Source organism: Epinephelus moara, chromosome 24, assembly GCF_006386435.1.
Source record: "Epinephelus moara isolate mb chromosome 24, YSFRI_EMoa_1.0, whole genome shotgun sequence".
NCBI classification, from domain to species: Eukaryota; Metazoa; Chordata; class Actinopteri; order Perciformes; family Serranidae; genus Epinephelus; species Epinephelus moara.
The window spans coordinates 11,208,212-11,232,321 of record NC_065529.1 but is presented as its reverse complement, the minus strand read 5'-3'; the positions used below and the strand labels follow the sequence as shown (position 1 = coordinate 11,232,321).

General features: G+C 39.6%; 1 protein-coding gene across 3 annotated transcripts in view; it reads left to right on the top strand.

The window, feature by feature from the left end:
- The window catches only part of nfasca (neurofascin homolog (chicken) a), a 136,796-nt gene that overhangs the window by 73,850 nt on the left and 38,836 nt on the right, over positions 1-24,110 (top strand). For 2 of the 3 annotated variants that reach the window (XM_050037638.1, XM_050037640.1), the window contains 14 exons: positions 415-558; positions 1,388-1,499; positions 1,646-1,812; positions 2,352-2,499; positions 6,102-6,226; positions 7,796-7,840; positions 9,211-9,312; positions 9,947-10,144; positions 12,578-12,648; positions 13,876-14,098; positions 14,368-14,483; positions 14,603-14,813; positions 15,970-16,092; positions 18,321-18,494. In XM_050037638.1, coding sequence (XP_049893595.1) covers positions 415-558; positions 1,388-1,499; positions 1,646-1,812; positions 2,352-2,499; positions 6,102-6,226; positions 7,796-7,840; positions 9,211-9,312; positions 9,947-10,144; positions 12,578-12,648; positions 13,876-14,098; positions 14,368-14,483; positions 14,603-14,813; positions 15,970-16,092; positions 18,321-18,494 — 1,959 coding nt within the window. The remainder of the gene's footprint in view (positions 1-414; positions 559-1,387; positions 1,500-1,645; positions 1,813-2,351; positions 2,500-6,101; positions 6,227-7,795; positions 7,841-9,210; positions 9,313-9,946; positions 10,145-12,577; positions 12,649-13,875; positions 14,099-14,367; positions 14,484-14,602; positions 14,814-15,969; positions 16,093-18,320; positions 18,495-24,110) is intronic. The other variant, XM_050037639.1, reaches the window with a different exon arrangement.

The window sequence follows — 24,110 nt, the reverse complement described above, 5'->3', positions numbered from 1 at the left end:
CCAGCAAATTACAACAGGCTTGTAAACTCAAAAGAGTTTAAACAATCACATTTGGAACATTCATTCTAACAAGCCCCACAGAAAAAAGAAGGAGAAATTTTTACAAAAGAATATGAAAATGTTCTTGCATGAGACCCACTGTCTTTCATATAGGTTGTATGCAGCTCAGATAGAGAGGTCAACCTGGCCTGATAGGCCTGATTTCAGTCAGTGAAAATGACAATCAGGACCAGGTAGTGTTATGATGTACTCAAGTACTCAAGTTTGTGTTATGGCTTATTATACACTGACTTTAACCACTCAGATCATTCTAGAAATAGACAATGTCTCGACTTTACATCTGTATCAAATTAATTCTGTCAGGCTTTCTTACCACCTTATTTTTGTCACTGCCCTCTCCTCCACTGATCCCAGTCGCACCCCCCAGCCTGAGCCGGCAGGAGCTTGGTGACACCCTCATCTTCCGCTCGGTGCAGATGGGAAGCAGCGCCGTCTACCAGTGCAATGCTTCTAACCAGCACGGCTACCTGCTGGCCAATGCCTTTGTCAGCGTCCTTGGTAAGACACAGGGGAGGGAGGTTGATTTCAAAATGTATACAGAGCAGTAACGAACACTGACTTCTGTCAGTATAATAATACTCACCTGCAAAATGACTGTTTGTATATCAGTTACACACTGCAAGATGCCTTGAATTCATGAATTAAACGTTTTTCTAGTTTCCTTCAATGGTAAATCCAAAAAAGGCAAACACTGGATGAATTGAAGTAAACAGGGATCATGTTTAACAACAGCAGACCTGTAGCAAAACATTAGTTTACAAACTCTAACACAACTCAGGCAGTATAATCCAAGTCTCATTTATCCAGTCGTAAGCTCAGGATTTCCTACACACATGCATTTTCACTAAAGCTTTGTGATTTGAAACACGTGTACCTATGAGTAACACACACTGAGCGTGTCCAGACATGCTACTTGGCTGTGCATGAGACTGTTTGCACTGATGTGATTTAAATCGTAAGGTTTTAGCAAAAATGCATGTGTTTGAGAAGTATTGAGCGTATGACTGGATATATGAGACTTGGATGATACTGCAGGAATTCCATTTAGCTGCTTCAAATTGATTGAATTGATTGATTGATTCAGGTTCAGGTACCTGGTATCATGCATGCTAGCTAACTGTCACACTGGGACACTTGAATAAAACAGAGCCATCATTAATGTTATTAATTACACCTGTGCTTCTCCAAGTCAAAATGTCTGCTGCTAAAACATCAAACCAGATCACTGATTAAACTGCTCAAACCTTTAGATCTACAAATGTTAAACACTGAAATGCAAGAGCTCTTAAAGTGGTAAAGATCTCATTCACTGTCCCTGTCTTTGTAGACATGCCTCCGAGGATGCTGGGCCCTAAAAACCAGCTGATTAAAGTCATTGAGAACAACCGCACCTTCCTGGAGTGTCCCTTTTTTGGTTCCCCTCTGCCAGATTTGCGCTGGTGAGCATTTGATCTTTATTTGTTCACTCAAATGTAAACATCATCAACTGTGAACCCACATCCACATGTCCTTGAGCATGACACTTAATTCATGCATCTATACTGTATTATTTACTCGTTCTTATTTTCTTTATCCATGTGTGTAGGTTTAAGAATGGACAGGGCAGTGGGCTGGATGGCGGTCAGTACCGTGTTTACATCAATGGCACCCTAGAGATCAAACGGGCCCGAGCAGAGGATGAGGGCACCTATACCTGTGTGGCCAACAGCATCCTGGGCAAGGCCGAAAGCCAGGTTCGCCTGGAAGTCAAAGGTCAGACATTACATCACTTATGTGTGTGTGTGGGGGTGGGGGGGCATGACCAACCAGCACCAACAAAGATTTATAACCTCTCAGATGGATTCCCATTGCATGTCAGAATTGTGTGTGAAGGATGAAAAATGTGAAATATGAAATGATTTCCTTTCCCTGTGCCAAATAGCCTGTGCTGTTGGATTATATTCACATCTCTTGTGCCTTTGATTAAACTGCCTCATCTTCTGTTTACTTACAGTTACATTTGTATTCAAACTGCACACACAGCAAAAATATTTCCATTCTAGCATTCAGGGTAGAACTCAGTGAAAAGAATTAAAACAGAACTAATCTGCCAAGGCAGAGAGATAACTTTTCAATTTTAACACACTCTTTTTAAAGTCTGCCAGATGAAAGTCTAAGAGTGTGCTCTATCCAACTCTGTTACGTCAGTCATTAGACACACCTTTCACTTCCTGGATGTATCTATATGTGCAAGTTTATGTAGTATGTACGTGTGTGTGTATGTGTTCCTCTTCAACGTCACTCCAATTCAGAGCCGACTCGTATAGTTCGAGCCCCGGAACATCAGTCAGTCATCAGGGGCTCCACGGCTCGCTTCAACTGTAAGGTGAAGTCTGATCCCACTCTGCCCAATACTGTGGCCTGGACCAAAGATGACAAGCCTCTCTACATGGGATGGAGGTAACAGCACCTGCACTAACTTGAAAATATTCTCTTATGTGTCTATCCTGCATGTGTAAGATCAGAACACCAACGACCATGTACTGTAAGTGTTAAAGAATAAAATACGTCTAATCCATGCAAAGGTATTATTTAACAAGGGTAAATGTTTTAAAAAAGTAAGGGATGATATGTGACATGGTTTATCATTATCACTTTTTAATGGCTGATGTGGAGGCGTGAACTGTTCAGTGTGCAGTGTGAAGTCTTTCCCTGGTAACACCTTTGGGTTTACCTAATACCTGGAACCATCATTGAGGCCCCATAGGGTTCTTTTGCTATGGTAAATATGACTTAGCAACTGGAGGTATTTGTACTCCACTTAGCTCATAGAACTCTTTGGCCCAGCTATTGAGGACAGCTATTAGCCAGAAAGCTAATGTTATGCTAGCAAGATTCAAAGTCTATTACATTGTGTATGGTTGACAAACATTAAAAATAATCTGACAGTATGTCTAACAACAAGACTAGCCAGCTATCCAGCCAAGTCATTGTCCCCAAATCAGTATCAAGACCTTCCCAAACAAACAATATGCCATGTGTAGTGTTACTATCGGCCACGGCCTGATGTAGCAAGTTGACCAGTGAGTGGGATGTGAGGTGATTGCTTAAGTTCAGAGGGGCAGTGTAGTACCTGCAGAGTGTATTACAGTCTCCATCCTGTGGTGTTCTGATGATAAAGCACTGAAGGACTAACGTTACACTCAGTGTTGGCAATGAATTGTAAATAAAGGCTTTGATTGTGTCCCTTAGTCAAATTAGATACAGGCTGATACTATTATGTAGCCAGCACATTAATGTGAAATGGTGAACAGACAATTTAGCCTGAACTTCTTAGTAGGTGTTCATTATCAGTTTTTAATGGACACCCTGCAGCCAATCAGGATCAGGTATTCACTCAGACTGTAGTATAAAGGAATTTAATTTATAAGTCAATGGATGACTGGTCTCTGGTTTGTTTGTGATTAAGGGAATTTATGAGATAAGATCTTTTGCAGCCTGGCTCATGTCACAGTTTCCCCACCCAGGGTCTCTCCTAAGATATGACTAACCTGCTGAAATCTGACTTTCTTTCTAGTTTTTTTTTTTTTTTTCAATTCTAACATACTGCAGTCATTAAAACACATGCAGGACTAATTAATGTAATTTTGAATCATTGCTTGCTTTTGTATAGTTGCATATTAGGCTTTACTGTATGGCAGGGTAACATGGGTAATGTAAGTCTTTTGGGACATTTGTATATTTATAGTCAACTTTAAAGAAGATTTATGACACAAAATAGAAACATATCTTCTTGTTGTATACATGTCCAGAGGTGTATACTTGAGTCACATGACTCGAGTCGAGTCAGACTCAGATAACAAATGTGATGACTTTAGACTCGACTTGACAAAAATCAAAAAAGACTTGCAACTCAAGTTGGACTTTAACACCGTTAACTCGTGATCTCACTTGGACTTGAGCCTTTTGACTTGAAAAAAACTTAAAACCTTCCCTCAAGCCCAAAGATTAAAAGGTATGTAATTTAAAAAGTGTGCCAGGAATCAGATAATTTACCGAATCTACTAAATAACAATATTCATTTCCCAGCAAGTCAACACTTAATTTCCCAGATGATCTACTTTGTTTGAACCAACCCAACAGCATCAAATCTAAATGCAGGATAAAAGAAGAACTAATGTTACATTACTGAGTGCCATTTGGAAAAAATGGCACAAAGGATCATTTCCTTTCCATAAAAAAACTATGTAGTGGTTGATCAAAACAATTGCAGTATGCAAAACATATGGGTTATTCCTCCATAAAGTAGGTGAATAACTCTTTAATTTAAACATAAAACATACAAAAACGTGTTACATTTATATAAGAATAGTCTTACTGAAAATGTCAAATTTGATAAAGTACAGATGTTTTTTTCAAGATGAGATGAGTTAAATACAAGAAGACAGGACAGAAATGTACAAATTTCTGTTATGCTGCTGGTGAATACAATATATATCTTATGAAAGTGCAATGTCAGTACTACTATTTCTTTTTAGATTAGTTTTTGGCCTTTTTGTGTCATTAGATAGGACTGATAGATATGAAAGGGGGAGAGAGAGAGGGGACAACATGCAGTAAAGGCCACATGTCAGACCCGAACCTGGACCACTGTTAAGGACCCAGCCCACTTAGTGCGCACGCTCCACCAGGTGAACCACTGGGATGCCCTACTAGGGGTGGGAATCTCTAGGCACCTCACGATTCGATTCAATTCCGATTCCAAGGGCAACGATTTCAATTATAAAACGATTCTCAATTCTAAAAAGAGCCAATAAGAAAATTTACACTAGATATTGAAAAACATTATTGTAATAAAGCTGGGAATACATATCCAGTGCATACAAACTGTATTACTCACTGTGGTTGAGATGACTAAACTCCACCAGTCTCCTCAGGTCCATTCTCTCATCCACAAATCTCAACGGGGCTCTCCTGTCCCTCAACGACCTCCTCGACATTTCTCCTCCAGTATTTACAAAACTATAACTGACTATAACTATCTATGGACTATAAAAACACAAACTATTGCAAAAAAGACGAACGATGGCAAAGCGATGGTGAAAACATGGCAAAAAACACTCAAAAGCTCTCAAACAACCACAAATGCTATTGTTTACAACACTAAATATTATTTACAAAGAAAACGCCACCAAAATTCCGCTAAAACACTGCTAAATCACTCCAACTTGCACTCTCCTCGTCAGCTGTCACTCTCCTCCTGCTGTGCTCAATTCCCTCCCCTCCTCCACAGGTAATGACGTCACGTAATGTACCGTATATCACTGGAAAGCTCCGCTTCTCAGCTTTCAGAATCCGTTGGAATTACGTCTATAGCGTGAATGCTCGAGGACTTAAGGTAATTTGAAAAATAAATATAAAAATAAAATTAAAATCAATTATGAGTTTTCCACATTGATGCTGGCATCGTTCAAGACAGAATCTCGATGCATCTAAAAATCGATATTTTTCCCCCCCACCCCTGTGCCCTACCAATACTTTTTTATGATTAAATTAGTTTTAAGAAATAAATACAAATTTTGAAAAGCATTTTGTTCTTAAAATGGCGTTACATCTGGTGAAGAGCACATAAAGACTCAAAACTCAAAGGTAATGACTTGGGACCATACACAACAGTGCTGGAACTTGCCTGTCTTGACTTGGGATTTGACTTGGAACTTGCAAAGCCTTACTTGTGACTTGCAAAACAATGACTTGGTCCAACCTCTGATACATGGACACAGGTATACATATATGGTAGAGTAAATGTGAAACAAATAATTTGCAGATAAGAAATTGATGTTTAAAGCTAAAGTGTAATCAGTCCATTGTAAAAGATATGGCACACAAAAGGAATGTAACTTGTCTTCAAGAGGAAAGCTAAAACATGTCGAGAAATGAGTCAGTGTTACACTCAAGAGTTATTTGATTTTAGAATTGAATGACTGATTCATTTTAATAGATGTCAGCTTCAAAAGTGTAAACATGGAATTTTGCTGATCCTTTGTCTGTTTGTCTCCCAGGCTGAGGAAAGACGAGGAGTCGCTAACCATCCCCAATGTGAATGAGGGCGATGAGGGCTCATACACCTGCACTGTTAAATCTGAGATAGACGAGGACTCAGCCTCAGCCCGCCTCACTGTGTTAGGTACACTCATACACAGCAGTGCTGGAAATAATGACATATTAAGAGCTGAATGTGTAAAAATAAAAGTTACTGTATTCCCATTGGAATGTACCAGCACTTAAGAATTTACATGTCTTTCCCTCTTTGACGCACACACACACACACACACACACACACACACACACACACACACACAGATTTTATTTTTGTTGTTAGTGTTTTATATTTTCTCTTTTAGCTCCTCTTTAGATATTTACTGTAAATGTCTTCAGTTTTTCTTGACCCTGTACTATTTTTCAGCTCTTCAAATGGAAATCATGCACGTTGTATTGTTGCTGCAGTTTACTAAAATACTGACCTAACTTAGCTTTAACTTTACTTACTCCCACTGATTCAACAGTTTGCATGCAGCGTATTGAGACACTGTGTAGTGCTGTGTAGGTAGCGCTGTAGTGAAGCTGTAATGTAGACACAGTTTGAACATCCTGTGTGAACATTGTTTTGACATGAGACTTTTCATTAATGACATTGAGTCACAGGAATAAGCCACTGTTGTTTGTTAAGAATAAAATTTGGCCCTCATTTAAATATACAAAATGTAATTTTCAGCCGCCAGGGGTTTTCAGTTAAAACAATTACAAAAAATGGAGCGATGTTGTCATTGTACTTAGTTTCTCTAGGTAAAATTCCTTTCATGTTCATCATTCAGGAAGTCTTTACTGGGAGCTGAATTATCCACAGACATCTCTTCCTCTCCAAAACAAATAGACCTGGTGACTTAAGCTGGTAAAAACACTGAATACAGCCGTTTCACATTAAAAATCAGTGTTTCCCCACCCTGTTTGGCTCAAAAGGGGCTGGAGCCAAGCTACTGTTCACATTTGCTCAGCGTGTTCCTCTGATAACTTAAGATTCGAACATCTAAAATCCTTTATCTGATTAAACATGTAGCTTAAAACGACCAAGATCTTAAGAGTGTGTTGTAAAAATGTGGCTTAAAACTGGATAAAAAGATAACTTATAACAGCTTCTTGCAGACCACCACAACCCTGATGCATGTGATCAGGGGTTATGACAGCACTGAAAGGCGACAGCAACCTGTGTCCTTTATTAAAATTGCATTTTTCTCAGTGTTATAACATTGGTGGAAAATTTTTAGATAATGTAACAGCTCAACAAAATAAGCACCATTGGTTCCGTCATTTTTAAACATTTTAATGTGGAAAAGTTCGGGAGATGTTACCGTGTTTTGAAGGCATGTTTATCATTCTCAAAAATTCATCCTGTCTTAAAAAGTAGTGTTTCTGCTAAGCAGTACATTTCATTTGGGGTCAAGAAACAGGCATAGCCTCAGAAATGTCTCAACATTCTGGCTTACATCTGTGTCTCAAATCTAAATGTCAGTGCAAAGGTCTCAAATGTGATGATGATGATTACACGATTGTCTCAAACTGGATCTTAGTGAAGCTGACTTTTATTAATCCAATGACATGTTAACCACTGTGCTCCCTTGCTGTTGACTGGCTGGTAGACTAACCTGCAAACTCTAACCTTTATACCCACTTCCTGGTCCTTGACCTCGCCCCACAGAGGAAGCCTCCCTCAACCCCTCAGTCTCTAGTGCCTTGCCTCCAGGTAACACATGGCTCGGGTCAAAATCTTTGTTTTCTTTTCTTTCCTGTTCCTGATTTGTATCGAGTTTACTTTGTGTTCTTAATGTTTTACTTTCTGTCCTCTGTCTCTGTCTAAACTTGTGCCTCTGCAGTGTTATAATACTGATATGAAACACTGTTCTATTCATCTTGTATGTGCTAAAAAAAAATTTTTTCTCCATGATGTGTTTGAGAATAGTTAATAATGATACAGATAGGATTTTGTATGCATGCACCACAATTTGTCCCGTCAAGTCATTTATTCTCATTGTTAGTTTCATAATGTCCAGTTTGGAGCCATATTTCCACTCATTCTGAATTATTTGTTGATGTTAAGTAGTTTGTCTGATTTTTCCTCATTTTACTGGGCAAAACATTTATGATTTTCTGAAACAAGTAACTCAACAGTGCACTAAGAGGAGATTTAAAGGTGCTTTTCGGTGTAACAAAATCTAGTGGTGTAGCTTAATTTAAAGGCATAGTTGACTCCAAAATCAAAATCTTTCCTCCTACCTGTAGTGTTATTTTTCATCTAGATTGTTCTGGTGTGAGTTGCAGAGTGTCACTTCTGCAACTTTGCAGTTGGAGGGTTTAGTTTGGTAGAAAAAAAATAGCTCCTGCATGAAGCTGCACACAACAAAGTCTGTGAATTATCTCGAGTAACAGGGTCATAATTTCTGGACAGAGACATTGCTGCTGAGTTTTTCGAATGTATTTTTTTTGGCACTCAGCAACTCACAGCAAAATAATCCAGACTGATAAATGGCACTACAGGAAAGAGGAAAAATATGAAGTTTTGATTTGGGGATGAACTGTCCCTTTAAGATTAAAGGACTGATTATGGGAATAGATGCGTTGCACAGTATGAGTGACCAAAGTTTTCTCATAGAATGATTCGTATGATTTCCTACGAATTTGCGCCCTACAAATGTCATTACGTCCTTAACGTACAGTTACACAATGAACATAAAGTTTTGGAGGTCAGGTTTAGGCAATAAAAGTTACTGTGGTTAGGTTTAGGAAAAGAAACATGGTGAGGACGTACCTTAAAATGACTTCAAAGATTTTTGTCAACCATCCATCAACTCAACCTGCCTTCTTACAAGCGCTTTGGGATTGTTTCCTTGTTTACTGCCGTCAGCACATTGGTCACATGATGGCAACCTTTCAAAATACGTAGGAAATGTACGAATTTGGGTGCACTGTTTTTCATAGGAAAACATACCAAATTTGTGAGAACTGCCCTGAGTGACAGGTGTTTCGCAGCATGCCTGTGGCTGTGTGTATGTGTGTGTGTGTGTTTGTATGTGTTGTTCCCTGTCTAAAGTAAGGTTATTCCCTGTTTCTGTGCAGACCGTCCAGACCCTCCCATGGATCTGGATCTGTCAGACCCTGCAGCCCGCAGTGTTCGCCTCACCTGGATCCCTGGAAATGACCACAGGAGCCCAGTCAAAGGTCAGTATACACCTACACACACACACACACACACACACACACACACTCTTCCTTTGCCTGCATCCTCACTTTTCCTGGACATCCTGGAAGGGATTGTATAACACTTGCATTATCACATTTCTCTAAATTTGCCTTCACAAGCACAGTCTGAACCTGATTTGTGTATTTGAAAGCTTTGCACCATCTATCTCAGTGTCCTGACAGAGTGTAGCAGTGAAGTGCATCGTCTAGGGAGACTGTGTGAGTAAAGAAGAGCTAAAGAGGTGATGTGTTAGAGTTTGTCTCAGGTCGCCAAGCTCAGGAGAGAAATGGTAATGAAAGGATGTTGAAATAGAAACACTCATTACTGAAGAAATGAGGTGCATTTTGATAGGCCACAATTATAATCCATCTGTCTGAGGGCCTATTACTTATAAAATGATAATTATAATCTGTATTAATAGGAAGATTTGTAAAATTAATGTAACAGGCTCATTAAACTTGGGCGGATATGAAGTAATGAAATGACAAAATAATACATGAAGCCACAACTGCAGGAGATCCTAGAGAACCTACTGAACCCTGTCATAGATCTCTAGATGTCTATAAATCTCCACTGCTGTAACAGGAAGTGGTCTGCTGTGTGTCTCTGCAGAATTCCTGGTCCAGTTCGAGGAGGATCGCTGGGAGCCTGGCAGGTGGCAGGACCTGGCCTCTTACCCCGGAGATCTCAACTCTGTCATTCTGCAGCTTGCCCCCTTCGTCAACTACCAGTTCAGGGTCATCGCCATCAACTCAGTGGGCCCGAGTCAGCCCAGCCGCCCCTCGCCACGATACAAGACAAGCGGAGCTGGTGAGGAGAATGACACACTCATCTAAAAATCACATTTATTTGAACACACGTGTAACTTCTTAGTTAGCTCGTTGTAGTTTACGTGTCTTGAAATCAACGTATCTTCTTGCGCTTTACATGAAAATTATGATTTGTTTGACTGAGGGCTTCAGGTCATGACAACCCGCCTACATTTGTAAGAATAAAGTTGACCTTTGATTTGAAATAGTAGATGTGTCTCCTTGAAATAAATTTGTTTGAGTCTATAGGACAGTGGTCTCAAACTAGGGAGGCACAATAATATCACTATGTCATCGGTATTGGCTGATATTGGCTTGAAAATAAACTACTGGAATCAGCCAACATGCTTTTTCTTATTTTTGCACAATGAATGAATATTACACACATTGAAAAGTGTTCTATTTCATGTCTCCATCTGCTGGTGGGCCATCATGATATAAACATGCATGCATCATACGATGTTAATTCCACTACAGAAGAAACTTGATGATCACTAAAATAAGGTGGGGAAAAAGTGGAGATATCGATATCAGTAGTGGTTATCAGCCAAATAAGTTGTTATAAATCGGCATATTGGATATCAGAAAAAAACAAATACTGTGCATCCCTGACTTAAACCCAAATTACTGAGGGGCAGGTTGTTTTCTCCAAGAAACTCTAAGTGAAATCACTTAATCATATTACAAACTCTTCTGGGGTGTATGCTGTTATAGTTGATGGTTTCATCTTTCTCTACACTATCATTAATTTCTGAGTTTACAACTCTGGTCATGGGCAGCATATAATACTTTTTTGCCTTGTGATGTTAATTAATGATGTATGGTTTCTACGGCTGTCAGTTGATCAAAATATTTAATTGTGTTTAATCACGATTGCCTATAGTTAACTTGCGATTAATCGCAAATTGCTCTTGAGCCTGCAAGCTGTAGCCACCCGTTTAGCTACTGTATTGCTGTTGAAAGTTTGTTGTTTGAAGAGTTGTCCAGGCGACTCTGTTACAAACTATCCAGTGTGGTCTGCCTTTGGTGAGGTGGAGGAAGGCTCTCTGCATCAGCTGTGTGTTTGGCCAGCAAGTGCTATTTGAGGGTAGTAACTCAATTCACATAGCCAGTAAATGCAAATGACTTTGGTCTTGAAGAGAGAACCATCTAGCAGGGCTTTGAAACTGACCTTGCCATTCAAAAGACCCCTTTCTTTATCCATTTTGGCTCACTGAGGTTTGTTTCTACTTGCCATCCACAACATTACTGCTGCATGGCTTTCTGATTTCCCAATGTATGAGGTGTGCCAAGGGTCATAATTACAGAAGGTATGTGTGGTAATCACGCATGAAAAAAAATTTAATTGTTGTTAACTCATTACTAATGTGTCAACTTTGACAGCCTTAATAGTTTTTATTTTTCTCAGTTTAATATACTTTATATACTGTACGATATATGTTTCAGGTTTCATTTATATTTCATTTATATAGCACTTTCAAATGTCATGGCATTAAGCTGGTATCTATTTTGCATTGTAAAGAAGCTATTATTTAAACTTAATCTAAAGAAGTAGTAAGGAGGGGCAGGACTAGATAAGTATGGCTTCTTTCTGTCCCTTCTCGGACATATAATATGGTGTTTTGCAAATGAATGTGTGTTGAATTAGCTGACTGTACAATTAATTTCTATTGTCGTTTGACTTTTTAAGAAGAATTGTCAACTGATATGTTGAACTGTTCGAGATAAATAAACAATTCAATTCAAATGTGCTTCACAATGACAGATATATAAGTATACATGTAAAAGCATAGATGAATAACAAAAAAAGCAAGACATATAATAGCATAGATAAATAAAGCAAAATTAAAATCAAAACAAGTTCAAACACAATTTAAACCCAGGGAATCAGATAAAAATAGAAAAAAAATCAGCTTAAACACAATTAGAGTGAAAGCCAGGGAATGAAAGTGAGTCTTAAGGTGCATCTTAAAAGCATCAACAGGCTTTCTAACAGCTTCTGGCAGGCTGTTTAAGAGCCGCAGAAAAATCTGGACATGTTTCACATATTGGGGTGTCACTGTGTTGCAAGTAATATACTTTTTATTTATCTATTTTAAATTTTGTTTTTTTTTCATTATTTCTCTCATTGTAAGTACTTATTTGTGTCTCTCTCTGTGCTGCTGTTGCAACACCTGGGAATCTATCTAATGTTAAAATAAACACAGGGAAAAATCAAAATAGGACAAAATAAATGTTGAATTGTTGGCCTAATGAAAGAATAAACTGTAAACCCACGGGCTGGATGTGCAGTGTGTAGCCAAGGTAAAAGTAATACAAAGTTAAAGACTCTGGGTTTTCAGCTGGTGTTAGACCATCTCTGTACCTTCAGCTGTGAGGTTTGTTGGAGATGATGTTGTTCAATCTAAGTAAATTTTGTTGTGTTAAAAAAAAGCCCCAGATGCCATTCCTAGAGGTTTGCGAGGCTGGGGATCCAAGAAGGACAACATGGAGATCACCTGGGAGGTAAGACATGTTCAAGGCGAAAATAACGACTCATAAGACTCCTGTTGCCTGTTATGCCGCTGTGACAGCCGTGACTGGAGGCAGTAGGCTTGTTTGAGATGAGCCAGGCCTGCACAGATTTGATAACCAGCAATCACCACACAATGCATGCCGGTTAGATTTGTGTTCGACTTCATCCCGACTTGCTCTGACGTCATGCAAAAGTGGACAATGACATTCTCATGAGATCAAAGCAGCCGCAGTTTTTAGAGCCAGGTGCTGCAGTTGCTCTTTACAGACAAGACCCGGGGCATGACATGACTAATCTTTAAATGAAAGCTGTTGTCTGGTATTTCTTTCCTCTGTGTTTGACTAACAGGCTGATGTTTTCAATTTATTAATGTAGTCTGGGGACAAGTCTGCTCTGCAGCAGCAAACTGATATGATGCTGATGTATATGAGAATTCATGTAAAATCAAGGTTGAACCATGAACATATATTACAGATCATCTGTAAAGCATTTTATGAAGCTACTCTGTTATTAAAACAATTGGAGACTGTGATCAAATTGATATACAGGTTTGACATCCGCATCAGATCTAACAGGATGTTAGCGTTTCTGTGACTTCCTGTATGAACTGAAGGCTGCTAGAGATTGTCGGGAAACTGTCCGACTTGACCACGCCTTTTTGTCACCACCTCCTGCTGCTGCCGCCTGATCTCATCCACTTTATGGGCTAGGCACAGTTCATCTCTAACAAGCCTGTTATTTTTTGTGTCTGTCCCATTATTGTGAATGTGGTATCTCAGCAATTTCTTCAAATTTGGCACAAATATCCACTTTGACTCAAGGATGAATTGATGAAATTTTAGTGGTAGAAGGTCACTGTGACCTCACAAAACATAAAACATAACATAACTCAAGAATCCATATGCTAATTATGATAAGATTTTACACATATCTCTAATAGGATAAAATGATGAATGATGAGTCCTGGGGCGTCGGTAGCGTAGTGGATAGTGCCGGCACCCCATGTATAGAGGTGATGCCTCGCTGCAGCGGTGGCGAGTTCAACTCCGGCTTGCCACCCTTTGCTGTCTCCCCCCACTCTCTCTCTCTTCCCCATTTCCCACACTATCCTGTCCATTAAAGACAAAACGCAACTGCAACTTGACAGGTTGGTGGAGACGGACAACTGTGAGGTGGTAATACCATGGTTTTTTTTTTTGTTTGTTTGTTTTCTACAGCCTCTGCTTGATCTGGAGAGAAATGGCCCAAACCTGCACTACAGTGTGTGGTGGAGACGGAAAGATTCGGGAGAGGAGTGGAGAAATGTGACCACGGTGGGGTCCAAACATGTCGTCCATAACACAGAAACTTATGTGCCTTATGAGATCAAAATCCAGGCCAGGAATGAGTTTGGACACGGACCTGAGTCTAATGTGGTGACTGGATACTCTGGAGAGGACGGTAAGTCGATACACACTGGATATCAGTTTGTGAAAGCTAATATCAACATTGATTTTTGAACTAAAGCTGGTAGATATTTTGTGTTGAAGCTTTTAAGCTGACAGAAACTCTCTTTGCCTCTCACAATGTGATCAGTGAATCTTTTCACTTTGACTTTAAGCCATTTGACTGCAAGCAACAACAGCACCAATGAGGGAATGTTCTTATTCCTGCTTAAGCTGAATTTTTGAAACTGCTCACACATACTGTGTCACTTTTTGTGTGTTTAGAGCCCACTGATGCTCCCACTGACCTGAGGGTGTCAAAGGTTGACAGCACCAAGGCGAACATACACTGGAAGCCTGTGGACCAGAGCTCTGTCCAGGGAGAGTTCAAAGAGTACAGAGTGAGACTGACTGTCTTTTAATGCTAATGAACTGACTACGGAGTTGGTCTAAAAATAGACTATTTCGCAGTCTTTAACAATTTCTCTTGTTTCTCCTCACCCTCATCCTTACCTTCCAGTTGCACTACTGGCGTGAGTCCAGCCTGGTTCCAGGTCTGGTGGTCAGTAAGGAGAAGAAGACAAAAGGTTTCTACAGTATGGTGGCCGAGCCATCTGGCATCCTCAGCGACCTGGTGCCCTTCTCTAAATACAAGATGTTCATGGTTGTGGCCAACAACCTCTTTGAAGGTCCACCCAGCAACACGATGGAATTCACTACTAAGGAGGGAGGTGAGGCCCCCATTTTTATACCACAGTTTTCCTGGCCAAAATAATTATGATTGATGATATTATGACAATAATCATCAAAATATCTCAAACTCTTAAAATGTCACTTAAACTTACTGGGATGACTTTACCTTCCATTTTGTTAACAAACAAATATTGTTATTACATCACTGATAGGTGATGCATTGCATATGATATACTGGGTTCTACTTGCAATGATAGTGTAAATAGTATACTAGTGTCAATTTTTTTGTACAGTTTAGGGATATTTCTTATTTCCTATTCATAGTTTCTTTTTTATCATATTTCTATAGCTGTTGTTTTGCTGCCTTGTTTTTAACGTATACTTTTATTGCACTGAATCTGAGAGCTGCTACCTCATTTTCGTTGTACACGTACAACGACAATAAAGAGATTCTGATTCTGATTAAACATTCCGACCCTCACCTATGGTCATGAGCTTTGGGTAGTACCCCATAGAATGAGATTGCGGATACAAGTGGCTTAGCCTTAAACAAAGGGTGAGGACCTCAGATGTTCGGAGGGTGCTCAGAGTAAAGCCACTGCTCTGTTGTGCCAAAAAGGCCATTTGAGGTGGTTCAAGCATCTGATCAGGATGTCTCCTTTGCTGGGGAGACAGACACGAACTGGCCCCGGATAAGCAGATGAAAATGGGTGGACGGATGGATAGGAGAGTGGGATGTTCAGTGTGACAGCAGCATTCACGTAATTTAGTAAACAAGCTAAACAAGCACGATATTCATGATTGTATTGGCAATGGAAAATCCTTACAATCAGCTTCCTGTGAGTGTTTTCAGTTTTCAGTAATCACCATGAAAGTATGACAGGCCAAGAGCCAGTCAGTCAGACTAACGCTTGCTCTCTCTTTAACACATATTTTAAATGAAACTATATAGGAGGCAATTTAAAAGTAAAATTTGAATTAGCTTTTGCAACCAAATTTGCTGTAGGGACAGAGCATTAAGTTAACTTTGTAAGAGATATTCTGACACTGTCTATATGGACACTCTGAAGCTAACTTGTGCAGTTTAAGTTTTTTTACCCCCTCTGTCTGTTTTCTAAATCCCTGCTCCTCTTTTGTGTCCACTCTTCACATATTTGTTTGCTTGATTATATGTGTCTATCTGTGTGTTTGTAGTGCCAGATGCTCCGAAGTTTTTCAGGATTAACCGGAGAAGTTTTGACACCATCCACCTTGAATGGGACAAACCTCTGGAGCCCAATGGCATTCTGATTGGATACCACCTCAAGTACCAAACAGGTGAGCTGCTCTGATTTGTCAAACCCCAAATATTCACACATAAGTACACACTTTCAGACAGAAAGCATTTTTACCTTGGTGTTTCCACTTGGTGATGAGTTGCTTAACTGTGTGAACTCTATAAAGTTCAGGATGGTACCAATGGAACCGTTCCTTGCCATCCCCAATTCGGTCACCCCTCTGTTACTTAGCACACTGATCTGGCACTAAAAGGTGGAGCTAGAAACACTGCAGTTCATTGACCGTCCTCCTTGCTCAGGGCTGAGTTGCGGCTGGTTTTGAAGCTCATCTGACCTCTGTTCATACTGTTGCAAGTCTTACATATATTAGTAAACTCTGTTGCTGCCTCTCTTTTTACTTCTAACTTTTAAGGTGGAACGTTTACTTGTAATTTTACTCTACTACTTTAGTGCGTGTGTTGATGACTTGACTGCATCAGTACACTTGAAGTTTCAATATGACAACTTTGACCATTCCATTAGTTTTTATTGTCTTTCTTGGATGACACACACTTTTAATAATGAGTGGATCTTCAAGCGTTTAAAAATATGTATTGATTAGGACCGGATTATGGGAACTGTATTCTAATCCAAGCGTCATGGAGCGTCATTCCTGTGGGCTCTGGCAGCACTAAACCCCTGCGCTTGCCTGAGATGGACTAAATGCATGAACCTGCTATTTATAAATATCCCATCGAGAGAGACTCTCACTGCAGCCTGTTCTGCGTGTGTTCTGAAAATGTCAGTGTGCAATCCCGTTCCATGTGCAGTGGAAACGCCAAACGGACCTAGGGTCTGGGTACAATGTCTGAAGGGTTACTTTTGGAACCTAAGGTACTGTACTGAAAGTGTTTGGTGGAAACGGGGCTTAAGTGTTTGTGAGCCTTGGGTATTTGCTTTGTTTTATAGTTTTTATTTGAGTCATATCGACAAACAACTTTCATGCTATTTCACTGTAACAGAAAAATGTCCAATGTCAAAATAAAATCAAAAGAGTTTTACCTCAGTTAATGCGCTCTCATGATCTTGATCTTTGGGGAAAGGCCGTCATAAACTCAGTCTTGGCTGTCTTAAGTCAATCTTTTCTCATCTTGATGTTCTGACAAAATCAAACATGTTTAATATGATAGTAAGTGTTAAGTCTTGACTCATGCAAATACTGAAGTTCAATGACGTCAACACTGTAAACAACCGATGGGCGCACTCTCACCAGCACCAAACAGGAAGCAGCAAACCGGGTAGACAGTAAATGTGGAGGGGACTTTGAGGAGGCAGCAAGTCTTGGTTCTCTTGTACTGTGGAAAAACAGGAGAACCTGGTGGAGTTGTGGAGGGAACAAGAGTTGTTGTTTCATTCGGCATGTATCTGATCCGTCAATCAGCACTTGTTTTAGTGAGAAATCTTTCTTTTTTTGACAGGGGCCACCTCTCATTCCCACCTTTCCCTCCCACTAAAATAATCAGCATATGCTGGCCGTGATTTAAGGCCTCTACATCCAAAATGTAAAGTTTGTATGCAAACACAGTTTATCTTTATGGATTTACTGATGTTGAATGGACAAGAATACTATGGACATATGATGCCTTTTATCTTGTGTTTCTAGAGTTATGTGTTTTTGTGTACACATCAGGAATTGTTGATATATCGTATTTCTAAAAGGGATTTTGGCCTAATATTTTCCACCAGGAGCAGGATGGGAAATCATCTCAAAATATTCTAGTTTTAGTCTTGTGACCCTGCAAGATCCCCAGTCTTTGTAAAACCTTATATTGTGTGACGGAAAACTTTCATTGTCTTTAAATGTGAGAGGGTGTTAGACATCGATCTTACAAAGTCTATTTAAAGTCTTCTAGTTTATGATATACATATATTGTATTCAAAAATGCATAGCTTTACAACAAAGACATAATATGACAGCAAAATGAACGATAAACAATCAGACATACGGTCAATCTAAACAGGCTACTGTACATATGCACACAGCTGCAGGATGCAAAGTAGGTCAAAGTGGAATGAGGAAGTTGCTCTGAAGGATCTGATGGAGTAATAACTGGAAGTTAAGTAAAATGCTGTCGGTCAGCAGCAGTGACTGGCACTCTGCTGAAGTGTCACACTCCCCCAGTGGTTTGGAAATAATTCTGATAGTAAGCCAACCCATCTGTCCTTTTCTGTCATTCTCCTGTTTGTGTGTGTGTGTGTGTGTGTGTGTGTGTGTGTGTGTGTGTGTAGTCAATGGCTCTAGGATGGGTCGTCCCCAGTTGGAGACTTTCCCTCCTAATGAGACAGAGTTCACCATCCGCCTGCCGGACAGATCTACCCGCTACAAGTTCTACCTGTCAGCACTCACTCAGGTGGGAGCGGGGGAGGTGTTTGCTGAGGAGTCACCACACTTCGCAAATGAAGGTGAGTGTTTCTACAATTGTTGCCTCCCCTCAAAATATAATCTCACATTCAGTGCTTCCAAAGAATAGTGCTCTCCTTGAGGGTGAGAATGCATCTGAAACATGTAAGGTTTACAGTGCAGCCAGTTCACCACAGGGTCACTCTATGCCAAATAAGATGGGGGTTTTTGATTACATTACAGATTTTATATTCATATTTCAGATTTTTGTTTACAGACAAACAGATCTAAATAATTCACAGACACAAGCAAATGTCATAAATTCCACTACTGGCCCATAGAAAATGGAAAATAGTGCAACATTTGGGTTTCTGGGTCCCAAGGCTGTGACCCAAGCAATATATACATATGGATGTTTCCATGCTTCTGTCTAAAAATGTAGTATTTGGCTAATGTTATACCAAATTTCAATTTCAAAGGCTCTAACATAAACACTAGGTTAGTATGACAAGCCAATGTTGCAATTTGTTGCCTTTTTCAGTTGCCAACATTGTGGACTCATTCCTGGGACCATGAAAATTTGTGTCTGTCCATGTGTGTAGAGTTATAAGTTCCTTCCATGTTGTCTTCATGTTTAAGTCTAATAAGATATGAGGCTTACTAAACAAAACTGACTACTAAGATTCAATCAAAATATATTACAAAATGTATTTTTTGATCTCAAATAGCACATACATGAAGTTTGAACAAAGTCTGAGAGGGTCAGTGTGTAAGATATAGGGGGATTTAGTGACATCTAGAGATGAGGATTTCAACCAGCTGAAACGTCTCCCTATTAGAATTCCTTCAGTGTTCAGTGATCAGAGTTTTAACCTGGAGCCGAATTATCCGCAGAGGTCAATAAACAACCCATGTGAATAAAACCAGTAAAAATACTGAATAAAACAGTTAAAAAACCAAACAAATAGGTGTTCTCCTATGCTGTTTGGTAAGCTGCAGATGGCCTGCTTGCCTAGCACCCTCTAATGTTTGCTCACCTATTTTCTCATAGATGAGTGTGTTCTCAGGGATGCGCGATAATATCAGCACATCATTGCTGTCGGCCAATATCAGCTTTAAACTGAACTTTCAGAATTGGCCAACATGCTTTTTCTTTTTTTGCACAATAAAAAAAAAAAGATACATACATTGAAAAGCTTTGTAAGAGTATGCATGCATAATATGATGTTAATTCCACTACAGAAGAGACTTGCTGACCTAAAATAAGGCGGGGAAAAAAAAGTGGATATATCGGTATCAGTATAGGTTATTAGCCAAATCAGTTGTTCTATATTGAATATCGACAAAAAAATAATCCAATATCGTGCATCTCTAGTGCTTACCTTTTTTTCTGATCCACAAGTTCAGGAGCTTTTGACTGGGAGCCAAATTATTTGCAGAGGTCTCTTCCACTCCAAAACAAACTGATTAAAAACACTGAAAAATCTGTTTCACGGTTAAAAAAATAAATCAGTGCTCTTCTGATGCCCTCATCACAGAAGGGCTGCTAACTATGGTGGCTGACACAAAAACACAAATGGCCCTATCTAGAGCCAGGGTTTGTCCATTTTGGGCTACTGTAGAAACAGAGTAATCTCTGTTGATGAGGACCCACCCCCCATGTAGATATAATGGCTCATTGTAAGGTAACGAAAACACAATTATTAATAATAATAATGATAATAATGCATTTTATTAACAGATGCCTTTCAAAGCACTTAAGGACACCTTACAAGACAGTAAAAAAAAAACAACGAACGACTGAAGGCTCTTGAACCCACGGTGGTCAAGTTACAATGTGAGTTGGAATGCAGAAGAGGATCTAAAAGTAGGGGAGGGTGTGTAGATAGGAAGGAGTTCAGACAGGTAGGAAGGGGCTTAATTATGAAGGGTCTTGAAGGTGAGAAGCAGAATCTTGAAATCAATGCAATATTTAATAGGAAACCAGTGAAGGTGCTGGAGAACAGGAGTGACATTATCTATGGAGGGGCTTCTAGTAATGATATGGGCAGCTGAATTCTGGACCAATTGGAGTTTATGAAGACACTTGGGAGGGAGACCAAAGAGGACAGGATTGCAATAATCAATATGGGATGTAACCAAAGAGTGAACAAGGATAGTGGCACTGTGATTCTTATTTTCAATTGATTAAAAAACATGCCCTACACATTGGACATTTGAATGTAAACAAAAACCTCTACCTGATTCATGGAATGACCCCTGAATAAATTTTTTCCCACACAAAAAACACCTGAGCACTTCAGTTGCTCTCACATTTAATAGTTGATTATTATTCATTTGCACTCAACCAAACTGTAAATTATTGCCATTGCCATTTTTCATACTGTATGTGTTTCAGATATTGGTTTTAAAAGGTAAGGATGAGGCTATGATCCCTATTTTTCTTTATTGGGGGGTGAATTCCACACAGACATTAGGGAAATCGGAAAATGCTGACAGAAGAATAATATGGAATGACCTTATACTTAAACATATTTCACCACACTGATCAACTTGAAACTTGCCTGAAATATAGCGGAAATAAGCGTTTTTTAAAGTTCAACAGAATAATGTCTGACCCAGTTTATCATAAGAGTTACTGGAATTTTCATTTACTAAGAGTGTGTCTAGCATTGCTTCCCTGTATGGCACTGAACTTCCAGTCTGCTGCACTGTGTGTTTTACTCTGTAATTACACCGTCTCCAGCCTTTCTCTCTGCATGGGAACTAGGTTGGTTCGATATTGTGTCTACATTGTGAGAGTCTGGTTGTGTGAATCACTGGAACCTGTGTGTGTGTGAGAGAGAGAGAGATAGAGACATAGAAATAGAAACTGAGAGAGCCCTTTAGTGGACACAGGCCTCTTTGTTAGTGTATCAGATGAAGAAAGAGCTGGTCTTTCTCTGATTGATTATATTATCAGCACACACACAAGAGAGGACACACACACACACACACACACACACACACATTCACAACAGATCAGAATCCCTGAGTGATTTTCTAGTCACTCAACTGTTGCATACATTCATAATACAGCAATTTTGCTGATATTTAACAGTCATGACTAAAGTACACCTGACAGGTTGTTTTAAAGGATTGGTTCACCCAAAACATCCAGGAGTATCTTGCCATTTTTATTTATTTATGCATTTATTAGACTTCTGTGTCCACCGAATGTAATGGACACTCACAGGCGTCACTGTGAGCAATTTTCATCAGGACTTTTTCTCCAGTGGAAAGCACAGACAGTTTGACAGAGGCAGATATCTCAAAACCTTAACAGATGGCATGGTATAGCATTAGTGGTAAATGAGAGTATCTTTTGAATGGATCTTCCAGCTGCTGTTGTGCTTGTTGTCCCTCTCTGTCTTTCTTACAACTCTTTCTCCTCTCCATTTCTCTTTTTGTTGGCAGAAAACTTTACTGACTCTACAGGTCTAGGTAATGGGGAATGAGAAGCACAGCGTGCCTGTTGCCCACCCCCATCCTCCATATTCGCCTCTCTCAATCTGTTCATCTTAACACTAAGCAGCAGTGCAGTCCACCTTTATTATATTATCCACTAAAGTGCAGTTCTACTGTACCAGCCCCTGCAGCTCACACTGGCAAGCAGAGGGAGTTGCTGAACTAGTTATAGCACCCCCCTTGGGAAAACACAGATTTGCCTTCTTGTATTTTACATAATCAGTAAATCATTGTTAAATGAACCTAAAGACATACAGTATGTTTTTTTAAGACCTGTGTGTGGTATCCCACAGGAAGCTATTCAATGAATAGATATTCAACATATTCAAGCAGGTTAATAGAGCCTATGATATTAGCCCTTCCTAAGTCCCGCCCCTTTTGCTCTGTGCTCCAATAACAATCGAACAAGCTCATTACCCGGCAGAGCCTCAGTCAGCTCTCCCCTTTCCTTTTCAGCATAATTTTATAGAACAGTTTGTATGATGTCCTACAAAATTGCACCCCATGAATGATGTGCTTAGTTTTAGGAAAAAAAAGAGGACGTACCTTAACATGACTCAAAGTTCACTCAAAGTTCACACGGATCTGAACACGCAACCAGGGCAAAGTCCCTGGCAAAAGTCTGTTTTTTGTGACCCGTCCACCACCCTAACCCGCCTCCTTACAGGCGCTTACTGTTTACTGCCATAAGTGCAATATAACGTGATCGTAGCCTTTAAAAATACTGGGATATGTATGACTTTGGCTGCATTGCTTTTCATAGGAAAATTTGTGAGAACAATTTGCCTGCGATCATTTGGCTTACTATGATTAACTTTGATCAGTTTTTAATGTTACTATTATATACCGTTATAACAGTAATTATATTATTTTTGATATTTGAGATTAAAGGCACAATTCATAGTCCAAGTTCTGCTTTCACCATATTAAGTGACAGATCTTCAAACAAGGGTTAACGCCACAATGACCATGATGACCATTGATTTTTTGGGGAAAAAAACAAGACTTAATAGAGATTAGTTATATAATTACACAATATACTGTACATTATTATCATATATACAATCTGTATATACATGTGATTATGGCTGAAAGCTCAGTAAAATTCCAGACCTTTATGGTTTGTCAGACTTTACAAGAATGAACTTTTGTGACCATAGAAGATTTGTTTTCATCAGTAACATTGCAAACAGACAAGGTGATAGGGAGATTATTTAGGACAGTAGCAAAAATGTCTGCTTTAAAGACGATCAATGTAATCAAGTACGTAAGACTGCAACTAACTTGTCTTATGTATTTGTAGTTGTTCGTTTTGTAACTGCTCAATGTATTGTTTCCAATTTTGATTAGTTTAAATTCGTGAAAAAATTATATGAAACAGACAAAAGGTCTAAAGCTCTAAGTGAGAACAGACCAGATTGTGTTTTTGCTAATGGACTGAACTGCTGTCTACGCTGTATTTTCTTTCTATTCTCATCTGTCCATCTGCCTGTCTGCCTCTCCTCATCACTTCATCCTCCCTCTGTGTGTGAAGCTGCTGTTTGTCTGCTGCTGTGTGCTGTCAGGGATTGAAGAAGCCCTCTCCACATGCTCAGGTCATCATTGGTTTACAATACAGTAGTTTCCTCCATGCTTGACATGGTAGTAGATGCAAAATACAGAAAATTTAACATATGAGATATATCATTATTTACACCACATGTCCCACATTCTAAATCTTTGGTATCTCTGATTTTGGAACCAATCCCTGATGGCGCACCTTCACAATGCAATCTCACAGCATCACTGCCTCTTCCTGTCTGCCACGAAACGCAAGTTAGCCTTGTGTAGCAGCAACTAATGTGTTTTGATGCGTTTTTCTGTCATTGCCATTGGATACAATGTCACGATGACGCTACTGTTTTGGGAGTGTGTGTGGAACGGGAGGAGTTGCACGTCCTCGCATTAAGATGTCGAGAGGGGGGGAAACATTTTGATGAATGATACGACTTGATGAGCGTGCTGGGGATGACAAACAGAACTCCATCAGCAGTTGGCTCGTGCACTCACTCACTGGCTTGATTGTCCTGCTTCTGAGCTTTTTTTTAAAAGTCATGTCACTCTGCCATCTTTGTACATTGTTTGTGTTCTCCTGGTCAGTTGTACATAGAGTACTGAGGATTAAAGGTAAG